Source organism: Mirounga angustirostris, unplaced genomic scaffold (genome assembly GCF_029215605.1).
Source record: "Mirounga angustirostris isolate CCGP_5_RB_7025 unplaced genomic scaffold, mMirAng1.0.hap1 SCAF_4, whole genome shotgun sequence".
In the NCBI taxonomy this organism is placed as follows: Eukaryota; Metazoa; Chordata; class Mammalia; order Carnivora; family Phocidae; genus Mirounga; species Mirounga angustirostris.
The window spans coordinates 107,391,235-107,417,526 of NW_026991712.1; the positions used below are offsets into that span (position 1 = coordinate 107,391,235).

Below are 26,292 nucleotides of genomic sequence, written 5' to 3' on the forward strand. Positions count from 1 at the left end.
GGAAAACATCCCTAACTGGCATATTGAGAATTTATTAAGGAAATGAAGGATTCACAGATGCAGGAACACAGCGATGAGACCAAGGTCATTGTCCCCAGGATGTGTAACAGTGTCAGCAAAGGGACTGATGTGAGGTAAACGGTGTCAGCAACAAGTGCCACAATTAGACTTGCTTTCCTAACAACTTAATAAAATACCCTAGGGAAGAAAGGCTTCTGGACATATAAAAAACAAATTATTTAAATGATTAAATATCAAACATAGTCTTGTGTTAAATAACACAACATGTTCAACATGAACATTTGTACAGAATTTTATTTATTTTATTTCAAGTATTCTATTACAATCAATTTGGGGGTTACACCCCAACTAGGAGAAATGCTTTCTGGTGTAACAGTTTAAAGCATACACTCTTTTTGCTCTTGTCAAATGACTGGTGATATGGGTTTTTTAATAAGTCATTAGAGAAATGACAGGAAAATGCTGTTATTCTGAGCAACACTGCACTTTAAATATCTTTTATTAGAGTCTCAGCTATTTCCAAGCACATCATTAATAGTTCCAATCACCCTGGAGTTAACTGGAGTTCAAATAACTCATTAATTTACAAAGGATTTTGAGACCTTTTAAGTATGATAAAGTTGTATGGAATATTAAGTTCTATTTTACCTCCTGAAAATATTTTGTATGATTTATTTAGAGTGTAAACATACGCTGTAATTATTTAATGCAGGGGAAATTTTGAAAAAACAAATTCATAGCTACATAAAAGTATAAACTTTGGAAGGCTTATGTATAGACTTTTCTAAAATTGCTGATGTGCTGAACCAGAATTGGCCGATTCATTAGGGAATCTTGTAAAAACTCCATTCAAATACAGCTTTTCATTTAATAACCACTTCCTCTGACATTCATGAGCATGATAAAAGCGAACTAAGAGCTCCTACTGGTAGAAATAAATATTATTAACCTTGAAATATGTTTCTTGTCCCTTATGTGGGATTCTGGGAGCAGAAGAGATGGTGGAAAGGCTTGTCCAGTCTTACTATTAATGGATTAATGAAAATGTGTTTATTCATAATGTGTAAGTTAGCAAACTAAAAATAACTATGTTTTAAATTCAACTCCAGTAGGTTAGGGCATTTCTTTATAGTATATATTTAAAAATACAAATGCCTGTTTTGCATCTATTTTATTTTTGTGTGTGCACGCATGCGTGAACCAACGTGCCAGGAATGTGAGTTGTGCTCTTTTTACCTTATAACTGTTGGTGCTCAGTGCTCATAATCAATAAAAAATGCTAATCCAGTACAAAATGAAACTGTAAATGATATCAACATGCTTTTTGAGAAGAAAGTTCTTGGCTATATAATTAATTTGTTTTTCCCTTCCAGCTTTCCAGACTGCAGATACCATATCAACACATTAATTAGGAAGTATATCAGAAATATCATACTAGCTATTCAAGGGGAATTATGCAGTTACAAACATTTTTTTAGAATGATTTTGTAAAACTGAACATTAGAGACCCATCAATTTTGCAATTATACAATCTTAACTTTTAATGCCAGTAATTTTCAACTATTAAGTCACATGACATTTTCAAAATATCTCAAAGACATGATCTGTTCCAAGATGTCGAGTTCACTTTTTGTTTGTTTTTAACCCATTTGTTACACACTTGTGGTCATTCTTAGTTTTTTGGGGACTGGCAAACATAATTTGGGGGCAATTCTTACCGTAATTGCAGGTCCAGCAAAAGCCAAGCTCAGCAACATGAGGAATGGAATTGCCTCCTGGGTTGGCTCAATATACGGCATGCTAAGACTCCGGTCATAGCAGCTAAATCCAGAGTGCACAGGTTTGAAGACATCCGTGAGTTCAAGGAAATACAGGCTAACCACTGATGATGCCAATATAGGCAACTGAGAAGGAAGGACATAGAAGAGCAATTCATTATGGTGCACGGCTCACACATAGGACCAGTGCGTCTTTAAGAGGAAACAAATGGCTATTTCCCCTTCTCTCACCACTCTCTTCCAATCTCAGACTTAAAACCTTTCATAAATGCTATGGTTTCTGCTTTCAGAACATCTAATTCACCTACCTCTGTCACCAGCCTGCTATGAGCCCATGTCTTGTCCCTCACCTTTGCTCTCAGATCACCTCCTAACTGGTGTTGTACTTTCAAGTCTTCTCTCCCCACCCCACCTATCCTTTTTCCACCCAGCAAACCAAGGGGTCTTTGGAAAATATTTTTGATCATATCCCTCCCTATCTTAACCACTATAGTGCTTTCCATTCTACCTGAATAATATCCAAATGTCACATCATGGAGTATAAATTTCTGCATGAACTGGCTCTTGTTTCAGTTTCTTACATCTTCTTGTACAGTGTTTATACAACTCCCCAGCCTCCTTCCCACTATCATCTAATTGGTTTCCACACTTTTCCTAAACAGTCACATTCATTTCTACTTAGTATCCTTTGCATTTGCCGTTTCTTCTTCTTTTTGTGCTCTTCCTCTGGCTCTTTGTATAAACTGGCTTCTTCTCATCATTTAATGATGACTTCCTGTCATCAGGTCTCCCAACAACCAGACAAGGCAACATGGGCCCTTCCCAGTGCCACCGGGCCTAGTGGGAAGTCAAAGGTCAAAGGCAGAAGGACTAGACAAGATGGTGAGGCCCACAGGAAAACAAAAGCTGGGAGTCAGAGTTCAAAATCCATGATCCCCAAGGGCAAGAATGGTGCTGCTTTTCCAGCCAAAACAAAGAAGACAGTTGCCCTAAAGAAGTTGTTGACCATGTGGCCAAGGAGAGGCCCAAAGCCAAGGCCACTGTTCCTCCTAGGGGTGGCGAGTCTAAGATGGTGCGTGAACCCCTGGTCAGGAAGACAGAGGCCCCCAAGGGCTTGAGGAGGCTGGGCATGCCCACCAATGCCTCATCATCCAAACTGACCAGTAGGAAGGCAGAGGCTGAAAACTAGAGCTGGGGTGGAGACATGGAGATCCTGCCTGAGCTTTTATTCCCCAATAAACCGTCACTCCATTTAGTTCATTGTAAACTATTTATCAATAAAGGCTTTTTTTCCCCTCACACACACACACACACAAAGGTAGCCCTTGATCCATCCTTCCCTCTCAGCCCTTATCATCTTGCTTGATTTTCTTCATGGCATCGATCATTAACCAAAATTACCTTGTCAGTTTAATACTTCACCTGTTTATTTTTCATCACCCTTTCTCCGTCTCCCACTGAAATACATGCTCCATGAAGTGAGAGTCTGCCAGTGATATTTATTTATTGCTGAGTCAGGGTATAGAATTGTTCCTGGCACATGGTGGGCATGTAGTACATCTTTTAATAATTTAATACTGCAATAAATACTTGTTGATAAATGACTGATTGAGTAAGTTAATAACTAGACTAGAGTTATCAGATTTAGCAATGAAAATACAGGTCACCCAGTGAGATTATAATTTCAGGTAAGCAATGAGCAATTATTAGTATAAGTATGTCCCATGCAGTTATTTGGAGGTTACTTATGCTAAAAATTATTTACGGTTTATCTGAAATTGTAATTTCACTGGACGTCCTTTAGTTTGTCTGGTTAAACCTAAATTACACATTTACCTTTGAGACTTTGTATTATGGATTCAATTATTTATTCACTCAACCTACAATATGTCAGGTACCATGTGGATGCTAGCTATAATATGGTTGAACAGGACATGGGCTTGGCCAGCAAGGATCATAAGATAATGAGACACCTACTCTCAACTTAAGAGAAAATACTGCATATACATTGATGGTAGACCTTTCAGAATTTGAAAATTCAGATTAAATCACACATATATTAAGAATTGTTTAGCTTAAGGCTTTGTTACTTTTAGAGGATACAAGATTTAGTTGACTAAACAGAGCAGATTTTTGATGAAGACATTATTGACCATCCGTGATATCTGGTTGTTCAGTTAAAAAAATAAATTTACAAAACAGCATTATACCTTCTATTCCCAAGGGTCTTTTTATAATGAGGTGAGAATTAGGTTTATTAGAAAAACTAATTATGTATAGAGATTAATCTGGCATTGTCCTCCTGTTTTTCAGATTGATGTTTTTCAATAGAACAAAAAGTACATCAAAACACTCACATTTCTCTCATTAGAACCCATGATCATTTGATCACTCCAAATATCTGATCATTTCTCCCCACCACCCCTCTCTCCTGTAATACACAACTAGGAGCTTTCGGTCTCAACCAGTAAGGCACCACTTCATGCTGCATGTGCGTGTTTGAGATTTTTCACTCAAATCCACTTAAATATATTTTACTTTTAATTTAACAAATAATGCATATAGCCCTTATTATGTGCCATCAGTTTTCTATCTTAGAAACCTTAAATAATTTTATTAATTCATTTTTAACTCATTTAACTTAAGACTTTTAATTATGATATGCACATAGGTGCTATTATTATCCTTGTTTTGCAGGTGGATAAGCCCAGTCTCCTCTAGTAAGTGGCAGAGGTAGATTTTGAGCCCATGAATTGTAGCTCCAAAGTCTTATTTATTAACCACTATTCTATGCCTTTTTTTTCCTTCAAAAATAGGATTAGAGTTTTAGGGTAAGGAAATACAACTAGCATCAATTAATGGGGGGGTGCTGTTTAGCTTAAAGTTCTGTTTAACTAAGGGCTTCTATTTGCAAACCTTTAGATAAAAATAATGTATCACTTTAGCATAAACAGACATTATCGTAAAAGTACTGTCTCCATAAAGTCAGTAAAAGTTTTCCCTCCATTAATGTGAATGTTAAGTATTTCACTTTTTTTTATTATGTTATGTTAATCACCATACATTACATCATTAGTTTTTGATAAGTATTTCATTTAAACCAGATTTGATGACCCATCTTCTTTCCTCTTTCCCATGCCTTTAGTTCATATTTTAGGTCTTAGAAAGATATTTTGTAAATGGGAGTCATATCCGAGACCCTTGATGCCCACGGAAATGACATTTGATCATCTCAGTTTAAGATACTAATGCTCCAGTAAAGTGAGTTTGATGTCTTCTGCAGAAAGGTGAACAAAATTTAATCAACATGACCAATCTGAAAATTAAGCAAATCTTCCTTAGTAAAGACATTATTTGCCATTGAATTTTGTGGATGATTACTTTAGAATCTGCTTAACTGTACCAGTGAAGATGCAGCCGTGAAATGAAAGTTCTATTCCTATATTGTACGTGTGTCTATGTATTTACATGTAGGTACATGTGTATGTGTAAACAGGGAGGGACACTCTGAATTCAACATACTGTAGTTCAACCAGTGGGGTCATATAGTTTTCAAGGGAGGTCCTAATATCAGCTCTTCCACTCACTACCATCAGTGTGACCTTGGAAATGTTTTCCTTAAATCTTGTCTTCTTATCTATGAAATAGGTACATTGACAGTATGTACCTATCATCACAGGCAGTTGAAAGGATTAAATGAACTATTGCAAGTAATTTCCAACAATACCTAGAATGAAGAATAGCTTATAAATGTTATTATTATTATTATTATTGTTGTTGTTGTTGTTGTAACTATTAATAATACTATACTTGTCAAATGTCCCCTTTTTCATAATTATTTATATGGTAATCCTTTTTGAGAGTAATTTCCTCACTCTTAATTCCCTAGCACTTCTTTTTAGGAATTTTTTTTTTTTTTTATTTGAGAGAGAGAGCATGTGCAAGCGAGAGAAAGATAAGAGTACAACCAAGTGGGGATGTGCAGAGGGAGAGGGAGAAGCAAGCTCCCTGCTGACCAGGGAGCCCAACGACGCAGGGCTCAATCCCAGGACCCTGAGATCATGACCTGCGCTGAAGGCAGACGCTTAACGGACTGAGTCACCCCTGGGCCCCTCTTTTTAGGAAATTTTTATATGCTGTTCTTTATTATAGTTATCTGCTATAAGTTAGCTGGAGCCTTTGCTCTGCTTCCCAAATGAAAATCTCCTTAAAGTGGGGGCCTAATCTTACTCATTTCTACACTTCCACTAATATTATACATCAGAGTGACTTCCAAAATATATGCATATATATGAATATAATAAATTAATTTTTTGAGTGAAAATAATTTCCTTCAGTAATGTTATGCACCTTAATCATTTCAGACATCAGCCTGCTTTCAAGATTTTCCCAGTGACACCAGTTTTCTACCCATGTATTAATAGCTTTTACAGTTCTATAGAAACATGGTTCAAGACCCTCATCTGTTTTCAAAATAATGGCCATATTTTTCTTCCTTTTGGTGTTGGTTTCTCTGGATTTTTAAAAAATCTTTTATCCTTTGCATTCTACTTCAGTTTGTTTTTAAGAAATAGTGATTTGGGGATGCCTGGGTGGATCAGGCGGTTAAGCATCTGCCTTTGGCTCGGGTCATGATCCTAGGGTCCTGGGATCAAGTCCTGAATCCGGCTCCTTGCTCGGCGGGGAGCCTGCTTCTCTCTCTCCCACTGCTCCCCCTGCTTGTGCTCTCTCTCTGACAAATAAATAAATATCTTTTTTTTAAGATTTTTTTTATTATTTATTCATTTGAGACACAGAGATACAGAGAGAGAGAGAGAGAGAGAAAGCATGAGCAGGGAAAGAGGAAGAGGGAGAGGGAGAAGCAGGCTCCCCGCTGAGCCAGGAGCCCGATGTGGGGCTCGATCCCAGGACCCCAGGATCATGACCCGAGCCGAAGGCAGACGCCTAACCATCTGAGTAACCCAGGCGCCCCAATAAATAAATATCTTAAAAAAAAAGGAATAGTGATTTGAACAAAATATTTATAATATTTGAGGAAAAAGTAATTTTATACATTGTTGTCCTATATTGTATTTTACTACCAGATAACATAATAAATTAAATTACAATGCTTCCTTCTAACACACTTATCTTCAGAGGTATCTTTCATCTTTTGAAATACTCATCAACAAATGGAAGAATTTTAACAGATGGTATATACTAATTTGGGTACAAATATAGAATTGATATATATACAAAATAAAATTGCACAGACATCTTTCGATTGCATTTAAAACGAGATTTTAAAAGAGATTTTAAAAGATCCATATAGGCAGGCATTAGGAATTTTATTCTCTAGTTATTTTGTAGCCAAGAAAAAAGTATGAACTTGCTATTTTTATGCAACGATACAGAGGAGGGAAATTACCTGAAGATTAGGAAAATTTTTTTTCTTTTTTAAAAAAAGAGATTGATTCTTATAATTACCATCTGCTAAGGAACTTGTGAGTAAAAATAATAGAAGCAATCTTTAAGAGATGATTACAACAGTTTTAGAGGACAAGGCAAACAAAAGAAATGCGATTCAAAAGATTACATTTGCTAGATAATATTGATTTTTTGAGGCCTATTTAAAAAAAACAAATCGACGGTATGTATCAATTTTAGCAAAACATTTTATGGAATCTATCATGACATTTTATCTAGGTCAGATAACTTACTTGCTTTTAGCATGTTGATAATAAAAACAAGCTTTCCTTCTCATTTGGGAGCGTCTACTTTGCTCTTGGCCTAGAGTAATAGAGGTCAGTTCCATTCTTTTCCTTTTTCATGGCCATCATGAATGTAGAGTCTTATGAAATCCTCTTAAACTGGTGGGAACATAGTCGCAAAGAGCCAATTAATGTATATAATATTAATACTCCTTTATTTATTTATTCAACAAATATCTCCTGAGAGCCAGCTAGCTTTAGGCCTGGGAATATAGATGGAATAAACCAAAGTCCTTGTTCTCATGAAGATTTCATTCTCGCTGAGGAAGGCAGATAACAATTTAAAAATTATAATATGAGAAAGAACATAGACTCTAAAGAAGATAAAAGAGAAGGCTGTGGTAACTGAGCGCTTGGATTGTTCTTTTAGATCAGGAAAGGCCTACCTAAGTAGGTGTCACTTCACGGGGCAAGAAAGAACTAACCATCTAAAAACCAGGTAAAAGGCAGACTCAAAAGGGAGAAGTGACAGAAGAAGTCAGAAAGGTGGATTTGGGGCCAAGCTTTGCAGAGAATTGAAGGCTGTGGCCGGAGTTAATATTTTATGCAAAGTACGTTTGGAAACCCTCTGGAGAATTTAAGCAGAGGTATAATATGACTTGAAATATATTTTACAGACATCACTCTGGCTGTTGGGTTGAGGATGAATTGTGGGGAGTCAAAAGTAGAAGCAGAGTGAAAATTTAGAAGGCTCCTCAAAACTCAGCAAAAACTTACTGCCTACTATGTAGTGTGCACCTGACACTTCTCTGCGAGTGAGGAAGACCTTGGTCAACAACAGAAAACTCTCCGCATCCAAGGAGCTTCCATACTAGTGGATGTGCGGCATCCATGGCAGCAAGACGATCACAGGTGCAGTACTGGAGATGTAGAGAAGTTGCCAGATCCAGATACGATTTTGGAGACAGAAATGACAGGACTTATTGATAGTCTGGTCCCTGAAGGAGAAAGAATCAAGGCTGATTTCGAGGATCCAAGGCTTGAGCAATCAGGTCAGAGACATCATTTATTGGAAGAGGGAAGGTTGGGAGAAGCTTGAGTAGGAGAAATCTAAGGTTCTGTTCTGGAAATAGGAAAGTTGAGATGCCTCTTAGGTATCAAAATGTAGCTGTCAGAAGAGTAAGATGCCGGGGCGCCTGGGTGGCTCAGTTGGTTAAGCGACTGCCTTCGGCTCAGGTCATGATCCCGGAGTCCCGGGATCGAGTCCCACATCGGGCTCCCGGCTCAGCGGGGAGCCTGCTTCTCCCTCTGACCCTATCCCCTCTCATGCTGTTTCTCTGTCTCTCTCTCCCTCTCTCAAATAAATAAATAAATAAATAATTAAAAAAAAAAAAAAAAAAGAAGAAGAGTAAGATGCCAATCGGGACCAAGGCTGCTAGTGAAAAGCTGCACATGATTGATACAGGATGATTTAAACAACATCACACTGGCTTGTGAACACTTGCACAAGAAATTTCAGAACGAAATTACTTTGCTTTTACTACAAATAATGGCACAAGAAGTCAAAGAATGTAATTGTGTAGATTCTTACCACTCATATGCAAGAGGTAATCTATAAGAAAAGAAACATTTTTAAATGTAGTAACAAATTTAATTTAATTTAATTTTTTTTGTGAATAACAAAGTTTAAATGGGAGGCTGGGAACCAATTCTGATAAAGTATTCCCAAATCATATAAAATGTGAAATTTAAAACATTAATACAATATATTGAAATCAAGTTGAAACTGGGAGAAATATTAGCAGATCAAAGTAATTTTACTAGGGCACCTGGGTGGCTCAGTCGTTAAGAGTCTGCCTTCGGCTCAGGTCATGATCCCAGGGTCCTGGGATCCAGCCCCGCATCGGGCTCCCTGCTCAGCGGAAAGCCTGCTTCTCCCTCTCCCACTCCCCCTGCTTGTGTTCCCTCCCTCACTGTGTCTCTCTCTGTCAAATAAATAAATAAAATCTTAAAAAAAAAAAGTAATTTTACTAAAACTTGTGCCACAAAGGAGGTTGTCATAGGTGAACATAGTGATGATAGAATTTTCCACTTCTTACAGTGCAATATTTAATGACATTTCTCGTAATGTTTCCTTAAGATACTGGTAATTATAATAACTAAAAATATATACTATAATATAGTATAGGGCTTTATAGTTTATAACACTATCTTAATTGCAGCATATTTAGATGAACTACAATGAATCTCAAAAATACGGGTTATAAAAAACGCACTGACATGTGTAGTGTTGTTAAGGGAAGGAAAAGGTCAAGAATGAGTCTGTATGTAACACCATTCAAGGTCTAGGTATCTAAATTAGTTTTCACAAATAAACTGGCTGTGGTTTAAATGGCATGCATAGATACAAATTCAAACGGGACAGTGTGATAGAAGGAAACTAATGTCAGCCTCAGAGCCAGGAGAAGCCACTTTCTCCCTTCCTTTATTTCACTAGCTTCTAGAATTTGGGGCAAGTTGCTTAACCTTTCTGGACCTCATCTGTTCTCAGTGAAATGGGGGGCTGCTTACATTGCCATATGGTTCTAGAATTCTCCATGTGCTGGCATGATTTCAAAGACATTCCACTCATTTCTTTTACACGGTCTCTACCCTCTATAATGTATTAGGTCTTCTACCTCTGTCCTCTGCGTGATTCATTTCATCCTCCACATTACTTCTAGGCTGAGTTTTCTTTAAGAGTGCCCCACCAATAACTGAATAAAGTGCCAATTTTTTAGAATGACGCTCATGACCTTTTATATTATAGCCTAGTCTGCTGTTTAATTTTGTTCCATACCTACTTTCCACTGTCCCAACTCACAAACAGCCATTATACTTACGTCTCAAAAGACATGTTCTAGTCTCTGTTTGACATTACATTTTCACATTTGTGTCCCATAAAAATTGTCCTCATAAAGGTCAAGATGACATGATTTTTTCTCCCTGAAAACTTCTCCATGCTTTACATTCAGAACGGAAGACTCTGACTCCTGTACTCCATATATATTTTATTGTAGGACCTGTTTGCTTTGGACGATAGTTTTTTGCATATTGTCAACCTTCGTCTTAAGATTAAGTACTTAAAATTGAGACCTGTGTATTTCACACAGTGCTCTGAATGTTTTAGGTGTTCAGTAAATGTTCACCAAATTCAATCAAAAGAAAATAGGACATTACCATTAAATAAACAGAAAATATGAACGATTTCTTAACAATCCCATAGCCTATGTTTTGGGGATGTGGGTGCCAGATACTGTATTAAGTTCTATAACAGATTGTTGCATTCAGTCCATACCTTATAAAGTATCTACTGGTATTCCCAATTTACAGATGAGAATACTGAGGCAGATGGCGGTTACATAAATTGTCCAGGGGTCACAAAGCTGATGAGTGGGAGCACCCAGATTCCTACCCAGGTGCCTAAGTTCAGGAAACATGCTGTCAACTTCTTTGCTCATGGCTCTCAACCTACTGTCCCCTCAACATTGTTACAAAGGCTGATTGCCACAGGGAAAGAGGGTGTTGCCGGAAATGTGTGCCATTTAAAAAAAGTCACCCCCTTTTTCACTCTTAAACAGTTTCTCTACCTCTTTAGCTCCCAAACATGAACATTGGTTCTTTTTTTTAAAAAAAAATTTATTTATTTATTTGACAGACAGAGAGTCAAGCAGGGGGAGCAGCAGGCAGAGGCAGAAGCAGGCTCCCTGCCGAGCAGAGAGCTCGATGTGGGGCTTGAAACTGGGACTCCGGGATCATGACCTGAGCCAAAGGCAGACGCTTAACAACTGAGCCACCCAGGCGCTCCATGAAAATTGCTTCTTGTGCTCAAATCTACTACCTATCTTTTCTACAGCTCAGTTAACTTTCAGTTACTGAAAGTAGAATTTATTGGGGCGCCTGGGTGGCTCAGTCGTTAAGCGTCTGCCTTTGGCTCAGGTCATGATCCCAGGGTCCTGGGATCGATCCCCCGGTAGGGCTCCCTGCTCCACGGGAAGCCTGCTTCTCCCTCTCCCACTCCCCGCTGCTCGTGTTCCCTCTCTCGCTGTGTTTCTCTCTGTCAAATAAATAAATAAATAAATAAAATAAACAAAAATAAAAACAAAAGAAAGTAGAATTTATCGAGCAGCAATTCATATCTAAAAAGAAAAGCGCTTTTATTAGGTTTTCATGTAAGCATCATGACCTCTTTGGGAACTGTAAGATACATTTTGAGAAAAGACCCTGCTCCAGCTCCGTTAAACAGCTTGCCTGGCTTCTAAGTACCAAGCCAGAGTGGGGAGCTGTATCCGTTCAACTCCCAGAAGCACGAGCCTCATTCCACCCTGCGGCCGCTCTGGCACATGCCACCATCTGGCATTAGTCCGGTGCTTTTCAGGAAAGAAGAACCCCAGGCTTCCGTGGAAATGCCGCGTAAGGACAGAGGCGAGAGATGGCCATGTGTGCGGTGGGGTGTCAACAGTGGCACCAAGAGTGAAAAGTGCTAGGCACTTTCAAATCACACCCTTGATCATCTGATAGTCCAAGGTCTTAAAGCTCTTCCCCGTGCGGTTTCTCCAATGGAATTTTAATGGTTTTTTGGTAATATCTTAAGAACCCTTAATTATATCTTGGATGTTTTCTGCTCTTATCTTCACTTGTGTTTTCCCTCGTAAATAACTTCTAGTATAAAATACCAGGGATTGGGCACCTTTAAAGCTCCAGACGCTTTCCTGTTCTCATTGTTTCCTCTGCACTGCTTTCTTTCTTTCTTTCTTTTTTTTTTTGAAGATTTTATTTATTTATTTGACAGAGACAGAGATAGCGAGAGCAGGAACACAAGCAGGGGGAGTGGGAGAGGGAGAAGCAGGCTTCCTCCCGAGGAGGGAGCCCGATGTGGGACTCGATCCCAGGACCCTGGGATCATGACCTGAGCCGAAGGCAGACGCTTAACGACTGAGCCACCCAGGTGCCCTGCACTGCTTTCTCTAACTGCACAGAGACAGACCGAGGAATGCCTCTGGCATAGGGATTGTCATATGGGATGGCAGTTGTTCCTCCACTTTTCTCTTTTACCCAGTGATACGACCCTTGAGAACAGAGAAATGGTCTTACTCACTTCTCTGTCCCCAGGGCCTAGCATAGAGAAGGACATACTCAGTAGCCTCAGTGTTGAATAAATACATACATGGATGGATGGCTCTAGCAGAGATGTTAAGTGGTTTACACAATTCTTGCCGTGTGGTTAATATGATAAAAGAAAAATACCCATGTTAAAAGATCCTTGCCTACTTCTCTCACAGAACATGCTCCTATTGTAAATTTCTAGAATTCGAATAACGATTTTTTTTTAAGCATTGAAGAACACAAGAAACTCAAACTAAGTCCCTCAAATAGCAATGGTAGTTAATAGGGATGAGCAACCAGACCTAATATATATGTTAGGTTTAATGAGAAAGCTCTGTTCTATGTCTTTATATCCAAATATAAAGTACACCTTCATAGCTCTAAAAACATTAATTAGAATCATTCAATGATCAAACAGTAAAGTTTAAAGTAATAATACATGTCCTTTATTATCTGAATACTGACCCAGCATTAGGCTTGGGATAGTAAGCTTTGTAATCACCAGTTTTAACCTCAGGTTTTGAAGATTTGCTCCTCTTACATAATTAGACAATGAGGTATATGCATTGACTTGGAAAGCATTTTGTTCTTTAAACCAAATTAGACACTAGGACCTGAGGCTGGGGACCTGTACCTCAATTGTTAAAAGTAATTGCTTTTAAATCTTTCTAGAGTTGTAATTTCTTTTCCCTTAGAACATATACCCGACTTTTAAAAATATGGGTACAAGTAGCAATTTAATGCTACTAATATTTTCCAGGTGCCTTTTAAAGAAGTTTACATTTCTGAACTCATGCAATCTTTGCAAAACCTCTTACTATTATTAGGTACTATTATTATCCCCACAGATGAGAGAACTGAGGCATAGACATATGACATGATCTGTGCAAGATTATACAGCTGGTTAGCTAGATTATAAACTCTAAGAAGCCCAACGCCTGAGTTCACGTTCGTGATCATTATACTTACTGCCTTTTGCTAAAACTTCCACCTCTGACCTTTGCCTTCACAAAGACATTGAGAAATAGCAGAAGTAAACTAATATAAAGTACATTTTATCTTTATATACCATGGATGCCTCCCTACAATTTCTGCTATGATTGGTATTATGCATGTATTTTTGATATCCCCTAAAAATTTAAAATTTTAATATACTTAGATTAAATGGATTTTACTATTAGTTGGATTATTTTCACTATTATTTGGATTATTTTATTCATGTAGAGAAAACATATATATTTTCACCTGAATGGTCTTACAAAGGAAATACATAGTACCTTTGGGGTCCAATACATATTTCCTAATATGAAACAACATAGGAGTAAAAGAAAAATAAATAAATATTGTCAGGCAATGTCAGGGAAATGAAATGTAACTGAAAATTACTAAAATTTTGAAATATGGAATAACAAAACCAAAATTATGATTTTGAGATCTAAAGTGACATATAATTTTATGTTATAAACACAGAAATTATTGAATTAGAGACATCAATCTTTTGAAAAATTTTTGAGTTGTTCACTAAATTCAGGTACCAAATTTATCATTAAACTATTTTATGTAAGCACTATAAAAGTTTATATTTTTTATTATGTAATAATTAATTGATTTAAATCATAACATTTATTGAGTGTATACTTTGTGGCTGATCTATTTTATTTGACCTATCAATTATCCAACAAAGGGATTTTTAATCTATTTTTTTAGATAAGAACTTAACAATGTCTCAAGAGCCACTGTCTCCTTCAAGCTTGTCTCCTATGTACTTAGATGCATACTTAAATGCATATTATGAGCCCACCTTCAAGATTAAAGATTTTCCAAGGCTGCTAAGGATTTTATTTACTTGAATGTATCTGTGAAAGACATCAATGAATATAAAAGGAATACTGAAGGTGGAATATTAATGTGGGACAGGACATTAATAACTTTTACTTTCCAACATTCTAAGGCTGTGATTAAATTAAGTATAATTGTATCATGTGTTTCAGTTTGACATGCATCAAAAAGTCAGATGAATAAATATACACACCAAATACAATGTAATGTGGCATACAAGTACATCTGGCAAAGAGGCACATTTTATTACTCAAGTTTTAAATGAATAAATCTAATTACTGCTGGATTGCTTGACCAACACAAAAACTTGGGAAAGTAAGTAGTTTGAACCAAAAGTCGAAAGAGTAAATGAGATCATGTGTGTGTGTGTGTGTGTGCGCGCGCACACGCGTGCGCCATTTGGCAGACTTACTAGAGTTTTACCTGGTGCCATGCACGTATCTTTGGAAGGTGGCCCAGTAGGATGGATGTCTCTGAGCTGGAGGGACCATTAAGCAGTGTTGTGGCTGATGACATTTTTAAGCAACCTCTCTACTCATTTCAAGAAGTAACCATCCATCCGAGATTTGGTTAGCCTCTGCACATATGCCAAGATTTGAGCAGCCTCTGATTTTGGCAACCCAACCATCTGGTCTGTGTAGCTAAGCAGCCCTATTTTGCTGTTGAAGAAGGGGAGGTCCCTGCCTCACTGCCCAAGCTCAGTGTCTGCTCCTTTGTTATGCTTAACTGCCTCTGTCTAGATTAGAAGTTGTTGTCCTCATTATGGTTTTTAATACGGCCTGGAAAATGAAGAAACAACACAGGAGAGGATGTGAGACTGAAACACAGCTCACTAAGGTATTTGTGCTTCTTGCGGTCATCTCCTATTACCCATCTCTCCTCTCCTCTGTTGTGTTGACCTCTGCAATCTTAAAATGCAAGAGTAGTGATGGAAGAAGGGACAGGTGGGTTGGGAGTTTTGGAATGAAGAGTCCGTAAAGTTATTTTATAGCCCCAGAGAGCAGGCATCTTCTGGGAGGTGCTGCACTTGGCCCTTCTTGGACATGTTGGAACACTTATCTGAGTGATGAAGTCTTAGCGATTTCTTCCCTTGTTTCTGAACTGGACTAAAAGGACCACTAGCCTTTGGAATCAGGCAGAGAAGACTGAGGCCAAGGCTACAACTAAAGCTGAGGCTCAGTACAGTCTCTATCTCCCTATTTCCATTAACTGACAGATTTCTTGACCAATGTGACTTTAATGCAACACAAATTTATGAGAGCCTATTATCTTTTCCCTGCTATTTCTATCGCTCTAGAGGTTGGAGTTTTAAAAAAATGAAAAAAATTAATTATCTGAATTATCTCCTGGTCTAATTATCTAAAAGTCACTAGAACCAATATTGTCCATGAAATAACTATATATGCATGAAACTTAAATATCAAAGAATCTAGTATCATTGAATAAATTTCTTCATGTATGTATAACATTCAACTGGAAGTAGAAACCCAGGGTAGAAAAGTTTCAAAAGTTCATTTCTTTCTAGTATACAGTTTGCAACAGATTATTGCCCATCTTTTTATGTTTTCCCATGGAGAAGACTCAGGATCTAAACCCAAAGCTTTACAGTTGGGAGCTGTGTTTTAATCACTCAGATCTCAGTTGCTACAATACAAGCATCTCCAGATCATCACAGAGGAGGCAAAAAATTTGTTAATTCTTTGGGGTGTATCCAACTGTCTCAAAAAAAAAAAAATTCCAATGAATTTCACCTTAATAGCCTAAGTGAGGTCACTTATTCCAGAAGATTAGATTACCCTTTGATTCATCTTTTCTTGTAGAACATAATTTTTTTTTAAATTTCATAGATGTCTGAAATGAAACATGAGAAGATATGTAATTTGCACTGGATAACTGCTGCTGAGTTCATATAAGGTATATAGAAGATGTTCAGTAAATGTGGTTTCCATTTTGTGAGTGTGGTGTGTGTGTGTGTGTGTGGTGTGTGCTTCTATCAATAAAAAATGAGCATGTAGTCCAATAAGCTTTGGTTTATATGTATTTATATATTGAAACGGATTACTTTATCACTATATGCACATTATAAAACATACCAAAATGTGTGATACAAAAAAAAAATCAGGAAAACAAACTCCTTTCTGGGGAATCTAGTAAAGTCTAAAGCCACATAAAAAGTTAACTTTAGACAAGATGAGGGGTGGTTGGGTGGGTGGGTGTTGTCAAATGGGAAAGAGAAAACTCATTTACTAAGCACTCAGTTTCCATTAGAAATTGCTAGCCACATTATATAATTTGTACACAAAGAGTCACAAAAACAAGTGTGCCCACAGTTTTTGCACCTTTTTTACAAATATGGAAATTGAGACTTGGAGAAAGTGAGTTACTTGCCCAGAGTTTGCTAGAATGTGTGCCTTATGTAACTAAAAGTATTATCTATGAAAATTAAAACAATTAGTTCTTCGTTTAAATGACACCGATTTGAAGTCTCAAATCTCAAAAACTCCATAGGTATGCCTTAGATCATAAAATGAGTATAAGAACTGAGGACTCATATAGACCTTGGAGATTGATTTAATCTTCCATTGTTCAATAATTCATGAGACAGAACAACATATTTGATGGGACATTCATCAGCACTTACTTTATAAATAAAAACGTCTCCTTTAGCTGAAAAAAAGAAAGTCAAGGACAAATTTATGTGCCTATTAGTGCTGTTTTATTCCATCCATTCAGTGAAAATTTACTGAAACTCTACTATGGACTAGGAAGAATGCCAGTAATGGTTCCATATTATTTCCACTAATTTAACTAAAAGGCACATAATAAGCCATCAATAAATATTTATTCAGTGAATAAATGAACTGTCATGAAGGTACCAACAGATTATATCTGGGTACTTCATTTTAGCACCCCTTTTCTGGAGACTACTTAAGATTGGTCTCTTTTGGGCTCTGTCCACGTGGGCCTGGTTTCTGAAGCATGATTAAGACTTTATAAAATAGCAGTTTTACCACTAAGGCAATTACATAGCCCAGGCTTTTGGTGAGGACATTAAATTGTAAACAACACATTCACACATAGTTTCATGGTTCCCACTCCCAAACAACAGTCTGCTAAACAAACTGATACCTCATTTACCTTTTCCTCTAAATACATTGATTTTAATTACCTATATTTCTCCTTCTCTTTAATTTATACCTCAATGGTCTAAGGCCAGTTCTAGAAAAATATACAGAAGCCATCTTGTTATAGCAAATAAGGAAGCAATTATCTTCCTTTATGTTGAGTTAACATAAATGTTCTGTGATTTGAAAACAACCAAAGAATAATGGAACTACAGGGCAATTGATTCAGTGTCTAATTACTAAAAAACACCTCCACATTAATTGTGTCAAAATTAACATTTCTGTCCTTGGCTTCCATATTCCAAAATCCACTTGACCATGAGGAAATTATTGGAATTACATTTCTCAGCTAATTAATTCTAGAGGAAATCATAGAAGCTAAGATGCTCATAAATAGACATTTCACAGTCTAAATACAAACTTCTTTCTTTTTTTTCTTGTGCTCAACATAGGAGTATAGTACTACTTGGGTTTTAGGCATATACTTGTACCTCTTTGAGTCTTAGTCACTTCATTTGTAGAACAGAGTTAGTATCTACTGCTCAGTTGTATTTAAAGGATCAAAAAAGACAATGATGTGAAAAGTTACATTACATTATAATAGAAAATTCAGTTATTTTGTTACTGATAATGTAAATTATATTCTTATTCCTTCAATGTTTTCTCTTTCTTTTCCTGTCTGTCAGAGACCTCATGTCAAAGGAAGCAATTGTGAAATTATAAGTCGGCAGTTAGGCAATGAGAAAGAAAAATATCACTTCCAAATTTACAATCTTTAGCAACCATGCTTTTCAAAGAGCCTAACAATTTGGAAAAGCAGAAGATCCATTCACAATTGCTTTAACATGTCGACTAACGGAATGCAATGTCATGAAATGTGCACCCTACGTCTTGAGATGTAACTTTCAAACAACTAGCACAATTTGCTCAAATGTACAATTAGAATGACCTGTATTTTTAGTGTTATAATCCAGGGGGAAATTTTCTAATATGAGGAATTCTAGAAATAGTAATAATTAGGACTGAGCACTAGAACAGGAGGCGGTTCTATTCCCAATCTGATATTAACCAGAGTGTGTCTTTTGGTAACTCAGTTAACCTTTTCAAGGCACAATTTCTTCACCTGTGATAGAGGAACCCAACCAGATGTTCTTGGAGTGCATGATTTTATTAGACTTAATTCTGTAATACAATATTTCCTCACTTTTTTTAAAAAGAGAGTTTGCCTGAAAAATAGCCTGGGCTGTATACGTATGCTGGTAGGAAATCTGCTGTGCGTAATACCCGTAATACATTCCTTACATAAACACTGACAATTGTGCCTTCAATGATTTGTATTTAACAAGCGATCTTAGACAAGCCAAACGCCTAAAGGAAACTCCATGGCTTGTTCACAGACTGGAACCCCATTCCCTCACACGCATTTCACGCCTACCTTCTATTTTCTCATGCATCTTCTCCTAATCCCCCTATGGCCTGGCCTCTCTCTGTTTCTGTTGTCTCTTTGGGATTCTTTCTTCCACAGACCTGCATACTCTCCTTTTCTAAGCTTTATTTCAGTTCCAACTCCTCCTCACGCCATCCCTAGCTGCTCTTTTGGTCTCCACAGGACACTCATGAGTGCCCTGTGCCTTCCCAAAGGAAGCGCCTTTTTAGGCGGACAGATACCGTGTCATCTACACCTTCGGGTCACGATTAAATCTCTTCCTGTGACTAGGAGATAGCACTAATGGAGCCAAGTTCAGTAGCCGAATAAAAGAGAAAAACTTTATTCCACAACTCAGAAGGAGCCCTGACCAGACATCTTTCCAGGACCTGCCTTCAGACACCATGAAGCTAGCCTGGGAATGGTGGAGGTGGGTATCCCCATCACACTGCTTTGTTACATTTAGCAGAGCATGAATGATGGGGAGCAGTGTGATGGCGATGTGAGAGTGAGATGCACCAGCATTCGGATCCTGGCTGCTTCACTTCATTGCCGTGTGTCCGCACAAACATTTAGCTCTCTGAGCTCCAGTTTGCTGATTTAAAACATAAGGATAATAATCACCTCATCACAATATTAACACTAGTTCTAGGGTAGTTCTCAGGATTAAAGATAATGTATGGATAGGGTCTGTCACATAAAGAATTGAAATTGATTCTTCTATTTATCATTATTGTTGTTGTTGTTGTTAATCTCCTCTAAGGTTGGTAAAAGCCAAATGTTTTGGGGTTGTGTTTTTTTTTTTTTTTTTTCTGTTAGAGAAAAGTAGACCACAGAACATTATGAGTGAGTTGGTCACAGACACACAGTTGGATGGCGATGGTACCTAGAACAGCGCAGAATTCCCTAGTAGCAGGTTCTGCATATTTACCAAAACTTGGTATTTGTGGAAATGTCCTCATTTAGTCTCTCTAAAACTTAGGAATCTATTCTTTATTTCCTTCTGGTTTTTCATCAGAGGACTTTGTGCACTGTGACTCTAAAAGAGGAGGAAAATTTGTCAGCTCATCTCTGTTGGCAGGTTTGCAGGACTACTTTGAGCAGACTATTTCGCCATGCCATCCAGAAAAGGGAAAAGCCTTCGGGTACTATTTTGGTATGTGCAATGCAGAAATGTGATTTTGTACTTCTTACTGGTGCCAAAGTTTATGTGGAAGGAAATAAGCTAGCTACATTTCCCAGTGAGAAGATCAAATGAGTTATATAATTTTCACGCAGATCATGAGCTAGAACAGAAATTGTGTAAATTAAGGTTTGCCACAATTAAGAATCTGTGGACACTTTCCAGTGGGAAGAAAACAAAATTCAGATTAACGTTTTATCAGGACACCAGAATGTCTGGGCGTGGTGTTCAGACACCTAACCAGGGTATCTGTGTTCAAACAAAGGCTTTTGGAAGTTCTCCAGGTAGGACGGCAACCGAGAAACAAGGGCTTTTACTCTCAAACACACTGTCTGGTTACCAACCCTACAGTAATTAACCTGCCTTAACAAAATCCTGAAACATAGCCATTGTTAAGTACGACATTCAAACTGGTGAAAACTTTCTGTATAATTTCAAGTTTGTTGTGTTTAAAATATCCTGAATCTGCAATGCTTCAGATACTGCTATTTGATGCTTAACGGATAGAGATGATATTCTCACTCAACCTGGGTTTGTGCTTGCCTGTTTGTGCAGGTGTGTGTGTGTGTGTGTGTAGAAAAACAAGAATTTCAAACAATCTGTCTCTGTGATCCTATAAAAATATCCTGGCATATTGGTCAAACACAGCTCTTCGACCTCCATAAAAAGAACATTAGATTAGTAATAAAAGTGTAAGTCATAAAACAGAACATTGAAATGAAAAAAAGCTCTTTCCCATTTATTTATTAAGAATATATACCTTTTTGGCTTAAAAGGTATTTGTCATTTGTTTATATTACCTACTGAATTGATGTGAACTCGTATCTTTGAATAGGATGACTAATGAGAACAAAATGGTGAGTCTGAGCACGGGCACAACCATTATGATGCCTTGTATAAAAGAAATGCATTAGGCACACAGACCATCAGCCTTATCACATGTAATGTTGGATGATTAAGCTTGAAAGACCTTTTACTAATTCTAGGTGTGCTGCCGGCTGCAATCGCCACCGTAAGTGCTACAACCATCAGTTGGAGAGTGCTTTGGAACTTTAAAGGCAAAAGAAACCTTTTCTTCAGTGGAACATTCCTTTTTAACCTGCTTTTCTGTTCAACCTGATAAGGCCTTGGATATGCTTGTTTGAGAGCTTCTTTGAAGTTGAACAATGCAAAACCAAATGAACAAACTTGTTCATAAAGCGAGGTACCCCGCTGGAAATCATCATGTGTTTTTCAAATCACCATGTAATATTAATATATTTAGTTACTGTCAAGCATAAACCCCTTCATCAGCAGACAACTGGCAGCATAAACCAAAGATGTAAGAAAAATGAATTCTATCCATTAATTTAGTGTTTGCTTAACATTGAGTTTGGTGGTGAGTTGGGACAAGAATACTTGATTTTAGGGGCTGAACCACTTAACCCAGTGGCCACAAGGATGTAATCTCCGCCCTCTGACCTTCTGCACATGGACTGCCAGGGTCTCCACTCTTTCTCTGTACCTGGTCATGGGGACTTGTTGAGGGGACCCTAGCAGCTAACTAATGAGTCATTATGGGGAGTGGACACTGTCCACCAACGCTTTATGTCCAGAGGGATCCTGTGGAGGAGGAACTCAGCTGAGGAAGAAAACTGTGGAAAAAACTGTCATCTTTGTCGATGTGCCTTTCTTTGAAACTATATATTCCTATGTTTACCAGTGGGAGACCACAGGCAGTAACTTTGCCCCTGTGAATATTCTTTCAGTGTGTGGAGAGAGACAGTTGGTAGTGGTTAGGAGCACATGCTCTGAATCAACACCTGGCTCTACCTCTGACCCGGCTTCGTAAACCCCAGGCAAGTTGTTCAATTTCCATGAGTTTCTGTTTCTTCTTCTCTGAAACATAGACAATAATGGCGTCTTTCTTAATGAGAACCTTTGAAAACTGAATGAGATGGTGCAGGTAAAGCATTCAGCTTGCTTTATTCCTAGTATCTATTAAGTGCTTCATAAATGGTTGTCATTATTACTGTACAAACTGTAAATAGCACTCCGTTGGTTACTCTCTCCTTTCCTGTCCATTAAAATAGGTCCATTTCAGGAATGCTCTGGAACCCGAACCACCTCTAGAATTTGGGGAGGAGGTGGGGGCTTAAGTTATTGTCTGAGGTAACAGAGAAAGGCTTGAGATACGTACTTTGGGCTGGTCTGTGATGGAAGATTCGCTCATGTTTCACTTTTCCATTTTAATTACTAAGGTCTTGGGAAACTATGTGTAAAACAAAGTGTCATTATTCTAGAGCATTTTACTGACATGTTAATTCCTGCTATTTATTCATCCTCCAAAGGAGATACAAAGCTCATTCTCACTGGCTTCTAAATGAGTCATTCCAAAGAAGCTTGGTAGTGCATCCTGTCAACCCCTTAAATAATTGGTGTACTAATGTCTTCTCCAATTTTCTAGAGGTTCTTTAGTGGTTCATCATGCATTGAAGTTTCAAGGAGATAATTTGCAATCCAATTTTTGTGGCTCTCACTTTGAAATCTGTTACCCCCAGGATATAATGTTATTAATGCTCATTCAAACTCCATGCATAGTCTTCAAGTAATTATTCTATAGCTTGCCCTGCTAAGGAATTTGTAGAGGGTTATTTGAATGGGTCAAAGGGAATGTAATGATTTGGGGCTATTTCCACTCATGGAAAAGAAGTGACATTTGTGAGATGCTTGTTCCTAGAGACACATTTCAAATGCATTATGAGGCATTTTTGCTTATAAAATTTTAGATTAAGTGATATGTATGTACCCCTGTGAAAGGTACTTCAAAAGTGCACACACAGACTCTTCAAAGGCATCTCCTTAATTCTCTGGTTTGCATCCTCTTTCATAAAAGTGTTTTCCCTGAAGCCATACAGCTGCAATCCGTATTGTGGTCAGCTTCTAGCTGACCTCAGGTGTGCTCCATCCTGGAGGTGGAACCCAGAAATGAACTGATTTCTCCTAGAACACATAAGGGGTCCGGACATGGATGAAAGTGCTTTAGTATAAAACCACAGTGGCTTAGCAATGCGACAAGTGGCCTGACATGATTTAGCTTAAAGTCAGGTATCCCATTTTCTTTCTATTTATGTTCCCTTTTCATCATGGAATCTTCTGCTGTCCACATTTTTTTCTGGAGAAACTATTATCTTTCAACAAAATTATCTAAACCATGACCTCAAAATCCCTTGTGAGAGAGAAAGGGCAAAAATAAATGAATCAATTAATTACTTTAAATAAACAGGATACCTCTCTTTTTTTTTCTTCTTTTTCTTTCTTTTCCTACGGGTCATGGATGAAGGAGTCACCCATCATTTTTCTGAGACTTATGCAAGTCACATACGTCTTTCTTAAAACTGAAACCATTTTTAGAATTTGGGACACCTAAGAGAAATTTGCAAATATACTGTCCTCTACAAGAACCATCTGACAATGTCCCTTTCGCCCAAATTTCAAGGCAATGGCTATCCCTCAATATAGATAAGCCTCACCCTCATCAAATACAGAATCTACTATCTGTACTTGGAAGTGCTAAACCTCCATATTTGGCTGAAAAGACGGCCAATGAAAGATATTTATAATTCAGCAACACTCTAATATTCTCTATTGCAATCCAAGTTTTAATTACAGAACATAATTTTATGACTAAAACCATTTAATTTCTCTAACCCTATCCATTGTGTCTCTTTTCTACCTCTGACTTAATAAACCTCTTGCCCAAAAAATGTCTTCCTAATGCAATGGACCACGGTGCATGGAATCACTGTACCTGTCAATCTTTATAACCCTCCCATAAATTGTTCCTTTCTTAAATACTGCATTTTGGTAAGTTAGAGGTTCATTATGATTACATCTGCATGTTAATTGCTTATCCTTAATACTGCTCAGCACAAAATAAATGTACATGTAGAAATCATGCAAAAGCAGATTGTGTCACATATTTTAAAAATATTATACATACATATATACATACGTATACACATACATATATACAGGTATGTATAATTTTTGTTAGCCATGGAAAAGGGCCAATAGATTGATGCCTAGAGATGCAGACCCAATTTTAGAAGCAGATATGAGCACCATAGTAATTATAATAGGGGAACGCTTGTGTGTGTGTGTGTTTTAATAAAGCAGTCAGTAATTCTAGTGCTCTATAAACATCCCCAGACCTCATACCTCCTGAGCATGGCTGTATGCAGTTGAATTCTTACCAAAAGCTCACAGAGTTCTAGATACGTACTCGTGGACTGAAAACACAAATCCCGAAATATTGGCATCATGGCCCCCGTGGGCCACGGACGCTGTGCACACCGGCAGAGCAGGAGGGCCAGGGAACTAGCCCCACACTCACTCACACAGGTATCTCTTCCCTGCAGGCCACCCAGCAGCGACACCACCAGTGATAATCACCCCTGGCTGGCAGACACTCACAGGCACACTCGGGGGAGCTCCGGAGAAACCTAGGGGAAGGGGGAGGGTCGGGCATGTAGGGCAGCGGCGCGCGCCCCGGCACAGTCTCCGCGCCTCCGGCACCGTCCAGCACCCGAATTCGCTCCGGAGCTGCCCGCAAGACCTGCATTATGCCAAGGAGCTGGACCAACTCACCTCCACGAAATAAAAGCAGGGCAAGAGGGTCACGCTGTCCTTGATCACTTTGCCCTTCGGCCTCTCCTTCGCCGACATCCCGGCCGCCTGCCCGAGTCCGCGTCCTCCCCCGGGCGAGGTGTGCACCGCGCAGCCGAGGCGAGCTGCCTTCTCCAGCCGCAAGCGCCCGGCGCCGCTGATGTCACATTCCCCGCGGGCGCCGCTGGAGCCAGCGCGTTGCATGCAGCGCCCCCGCCTCTCCCCGCCCCTCTTTGCAGCAACCCGGCGGCTCTCTAAACGGGCAGGTCCCCTTCCTCCCCCTCCTCTGGCCCCCGCTGCCGGTTTTGCTCCACCGAGAGACGTCCAGCTCCCTCCTACAAGCTGTTGCTGCAATGGCTTCCCCTCCCTGGCACCCTCCCTCTGCTCTCCACCGCCCTTGCCGGGCTCCGCGCTGTCGGAGCTTGACGTCAAGAATCGGAAAAGGGGGGACGCACCCCTGGATATTGCAGCAGCGAGGCTGAGGAGCTAAGACACCCACGCCCCCCTGGAAAGCCTCCTGGGCCGCTCCAGGCTCTTACTTAAGGATTGCTGGAGAGCAGAAGCCCAGCTCCTGCGCACTGACCTACAGCATGCACACCGACCTCTACCTGCGTGAAATTGAAACTTGGATCCCATACTGAAAAGTAGGCCGTGGTGGGAACTTACTGAGAGCTGGCAGCTCTCCAGGAATGAGGGCCCCTAGGAGACTCTCTGGCTCCCTACAACACCTTCCTGCTGATAAACACCATCACCTGCCTGGGAATGGTGAGGCTTCCCTGCATCAAGGGAGGCAGATGTGTGGGTTTCCTCACTGAGCCCAAAGGCCAGGGCATGTTCTAACCGCATCATCACACCTCCAGAACAAAGCCAACATCACAGTCTTAACTGTAATAGGAGGCACCTCTTCTTCCTTCACCTTGTTGACAGTGAGCTTGGCTGGTCTCAACTTTGTGATTATTCTGACAACCGAGAAGAGTCAAGTGATACAAAGGAGAAAAACATCCAGCAAATATAAAACACTGTACACACTGTATTATACTAATAAAGATAACCCACTTCCATGATAACGTGCCCCAATCTCTTCAAGGTCTCCATTTCAAGCATCTGACTCCAATTCCAATCCCCTCATGACCTCATCTAAACAATGAACTCTCAAATGCCCCAGCCTCCAAATACCATCACACTGGGGGTTAGGGGTTCAGTCTAAGAATTTTGAGGGGACACAGAAATTCAGTCCACAGCACACGCCAGTAGATCTTTGGCAGCAGGGACACAATCTGATCCACCAATGTCCACATTTCACAGGCAGTACAACCTTATGCCCTCATTTTCTTGGGTTCCAGAGCCCAGCTATACAAACCTTCATTTCCACCTCCCTATGCACCACTCCTAGCAAGCGAAATCCCAGCCTCAATTAAACCAGATTCTCTGCCCTCGC

General features: G+C 38.9%; 1 protein-coding gene across 1 annotated transcript in view; it reads right to left on the minus strand.

Annotated features, from left to right (window-relative positions):
* Nucleotides 1-25,090, minus strand: part of PLPPR4 (phospholipid phosphatase related 4) — a 40,068-nt gene extending 14,978 nt beyond the window's left edge. Inside the window, exons 1-2 of the mRNA XM_045897126.3 lie at nucleotides 24,837-25,090; nucleotides 1,740-1,925 (exon numbers count right to left, since the gene is read on the minus strand). Of these exons, the coding sequence (XP_045753082.1) occupies nucleotides 1,740-1,925; nucleotides 24,837-25,058 (408 nt within the window). The 5' untranslated portion in view covers nucleotides 25,059-25,090. The remainder of the gene's footprint in view (nucleotides 1-1,739; nucleotides 1,926-24,836) is intronic.
* Nucleotides 25,091-26,292: the final 1,202 nt, after the last annotated feature.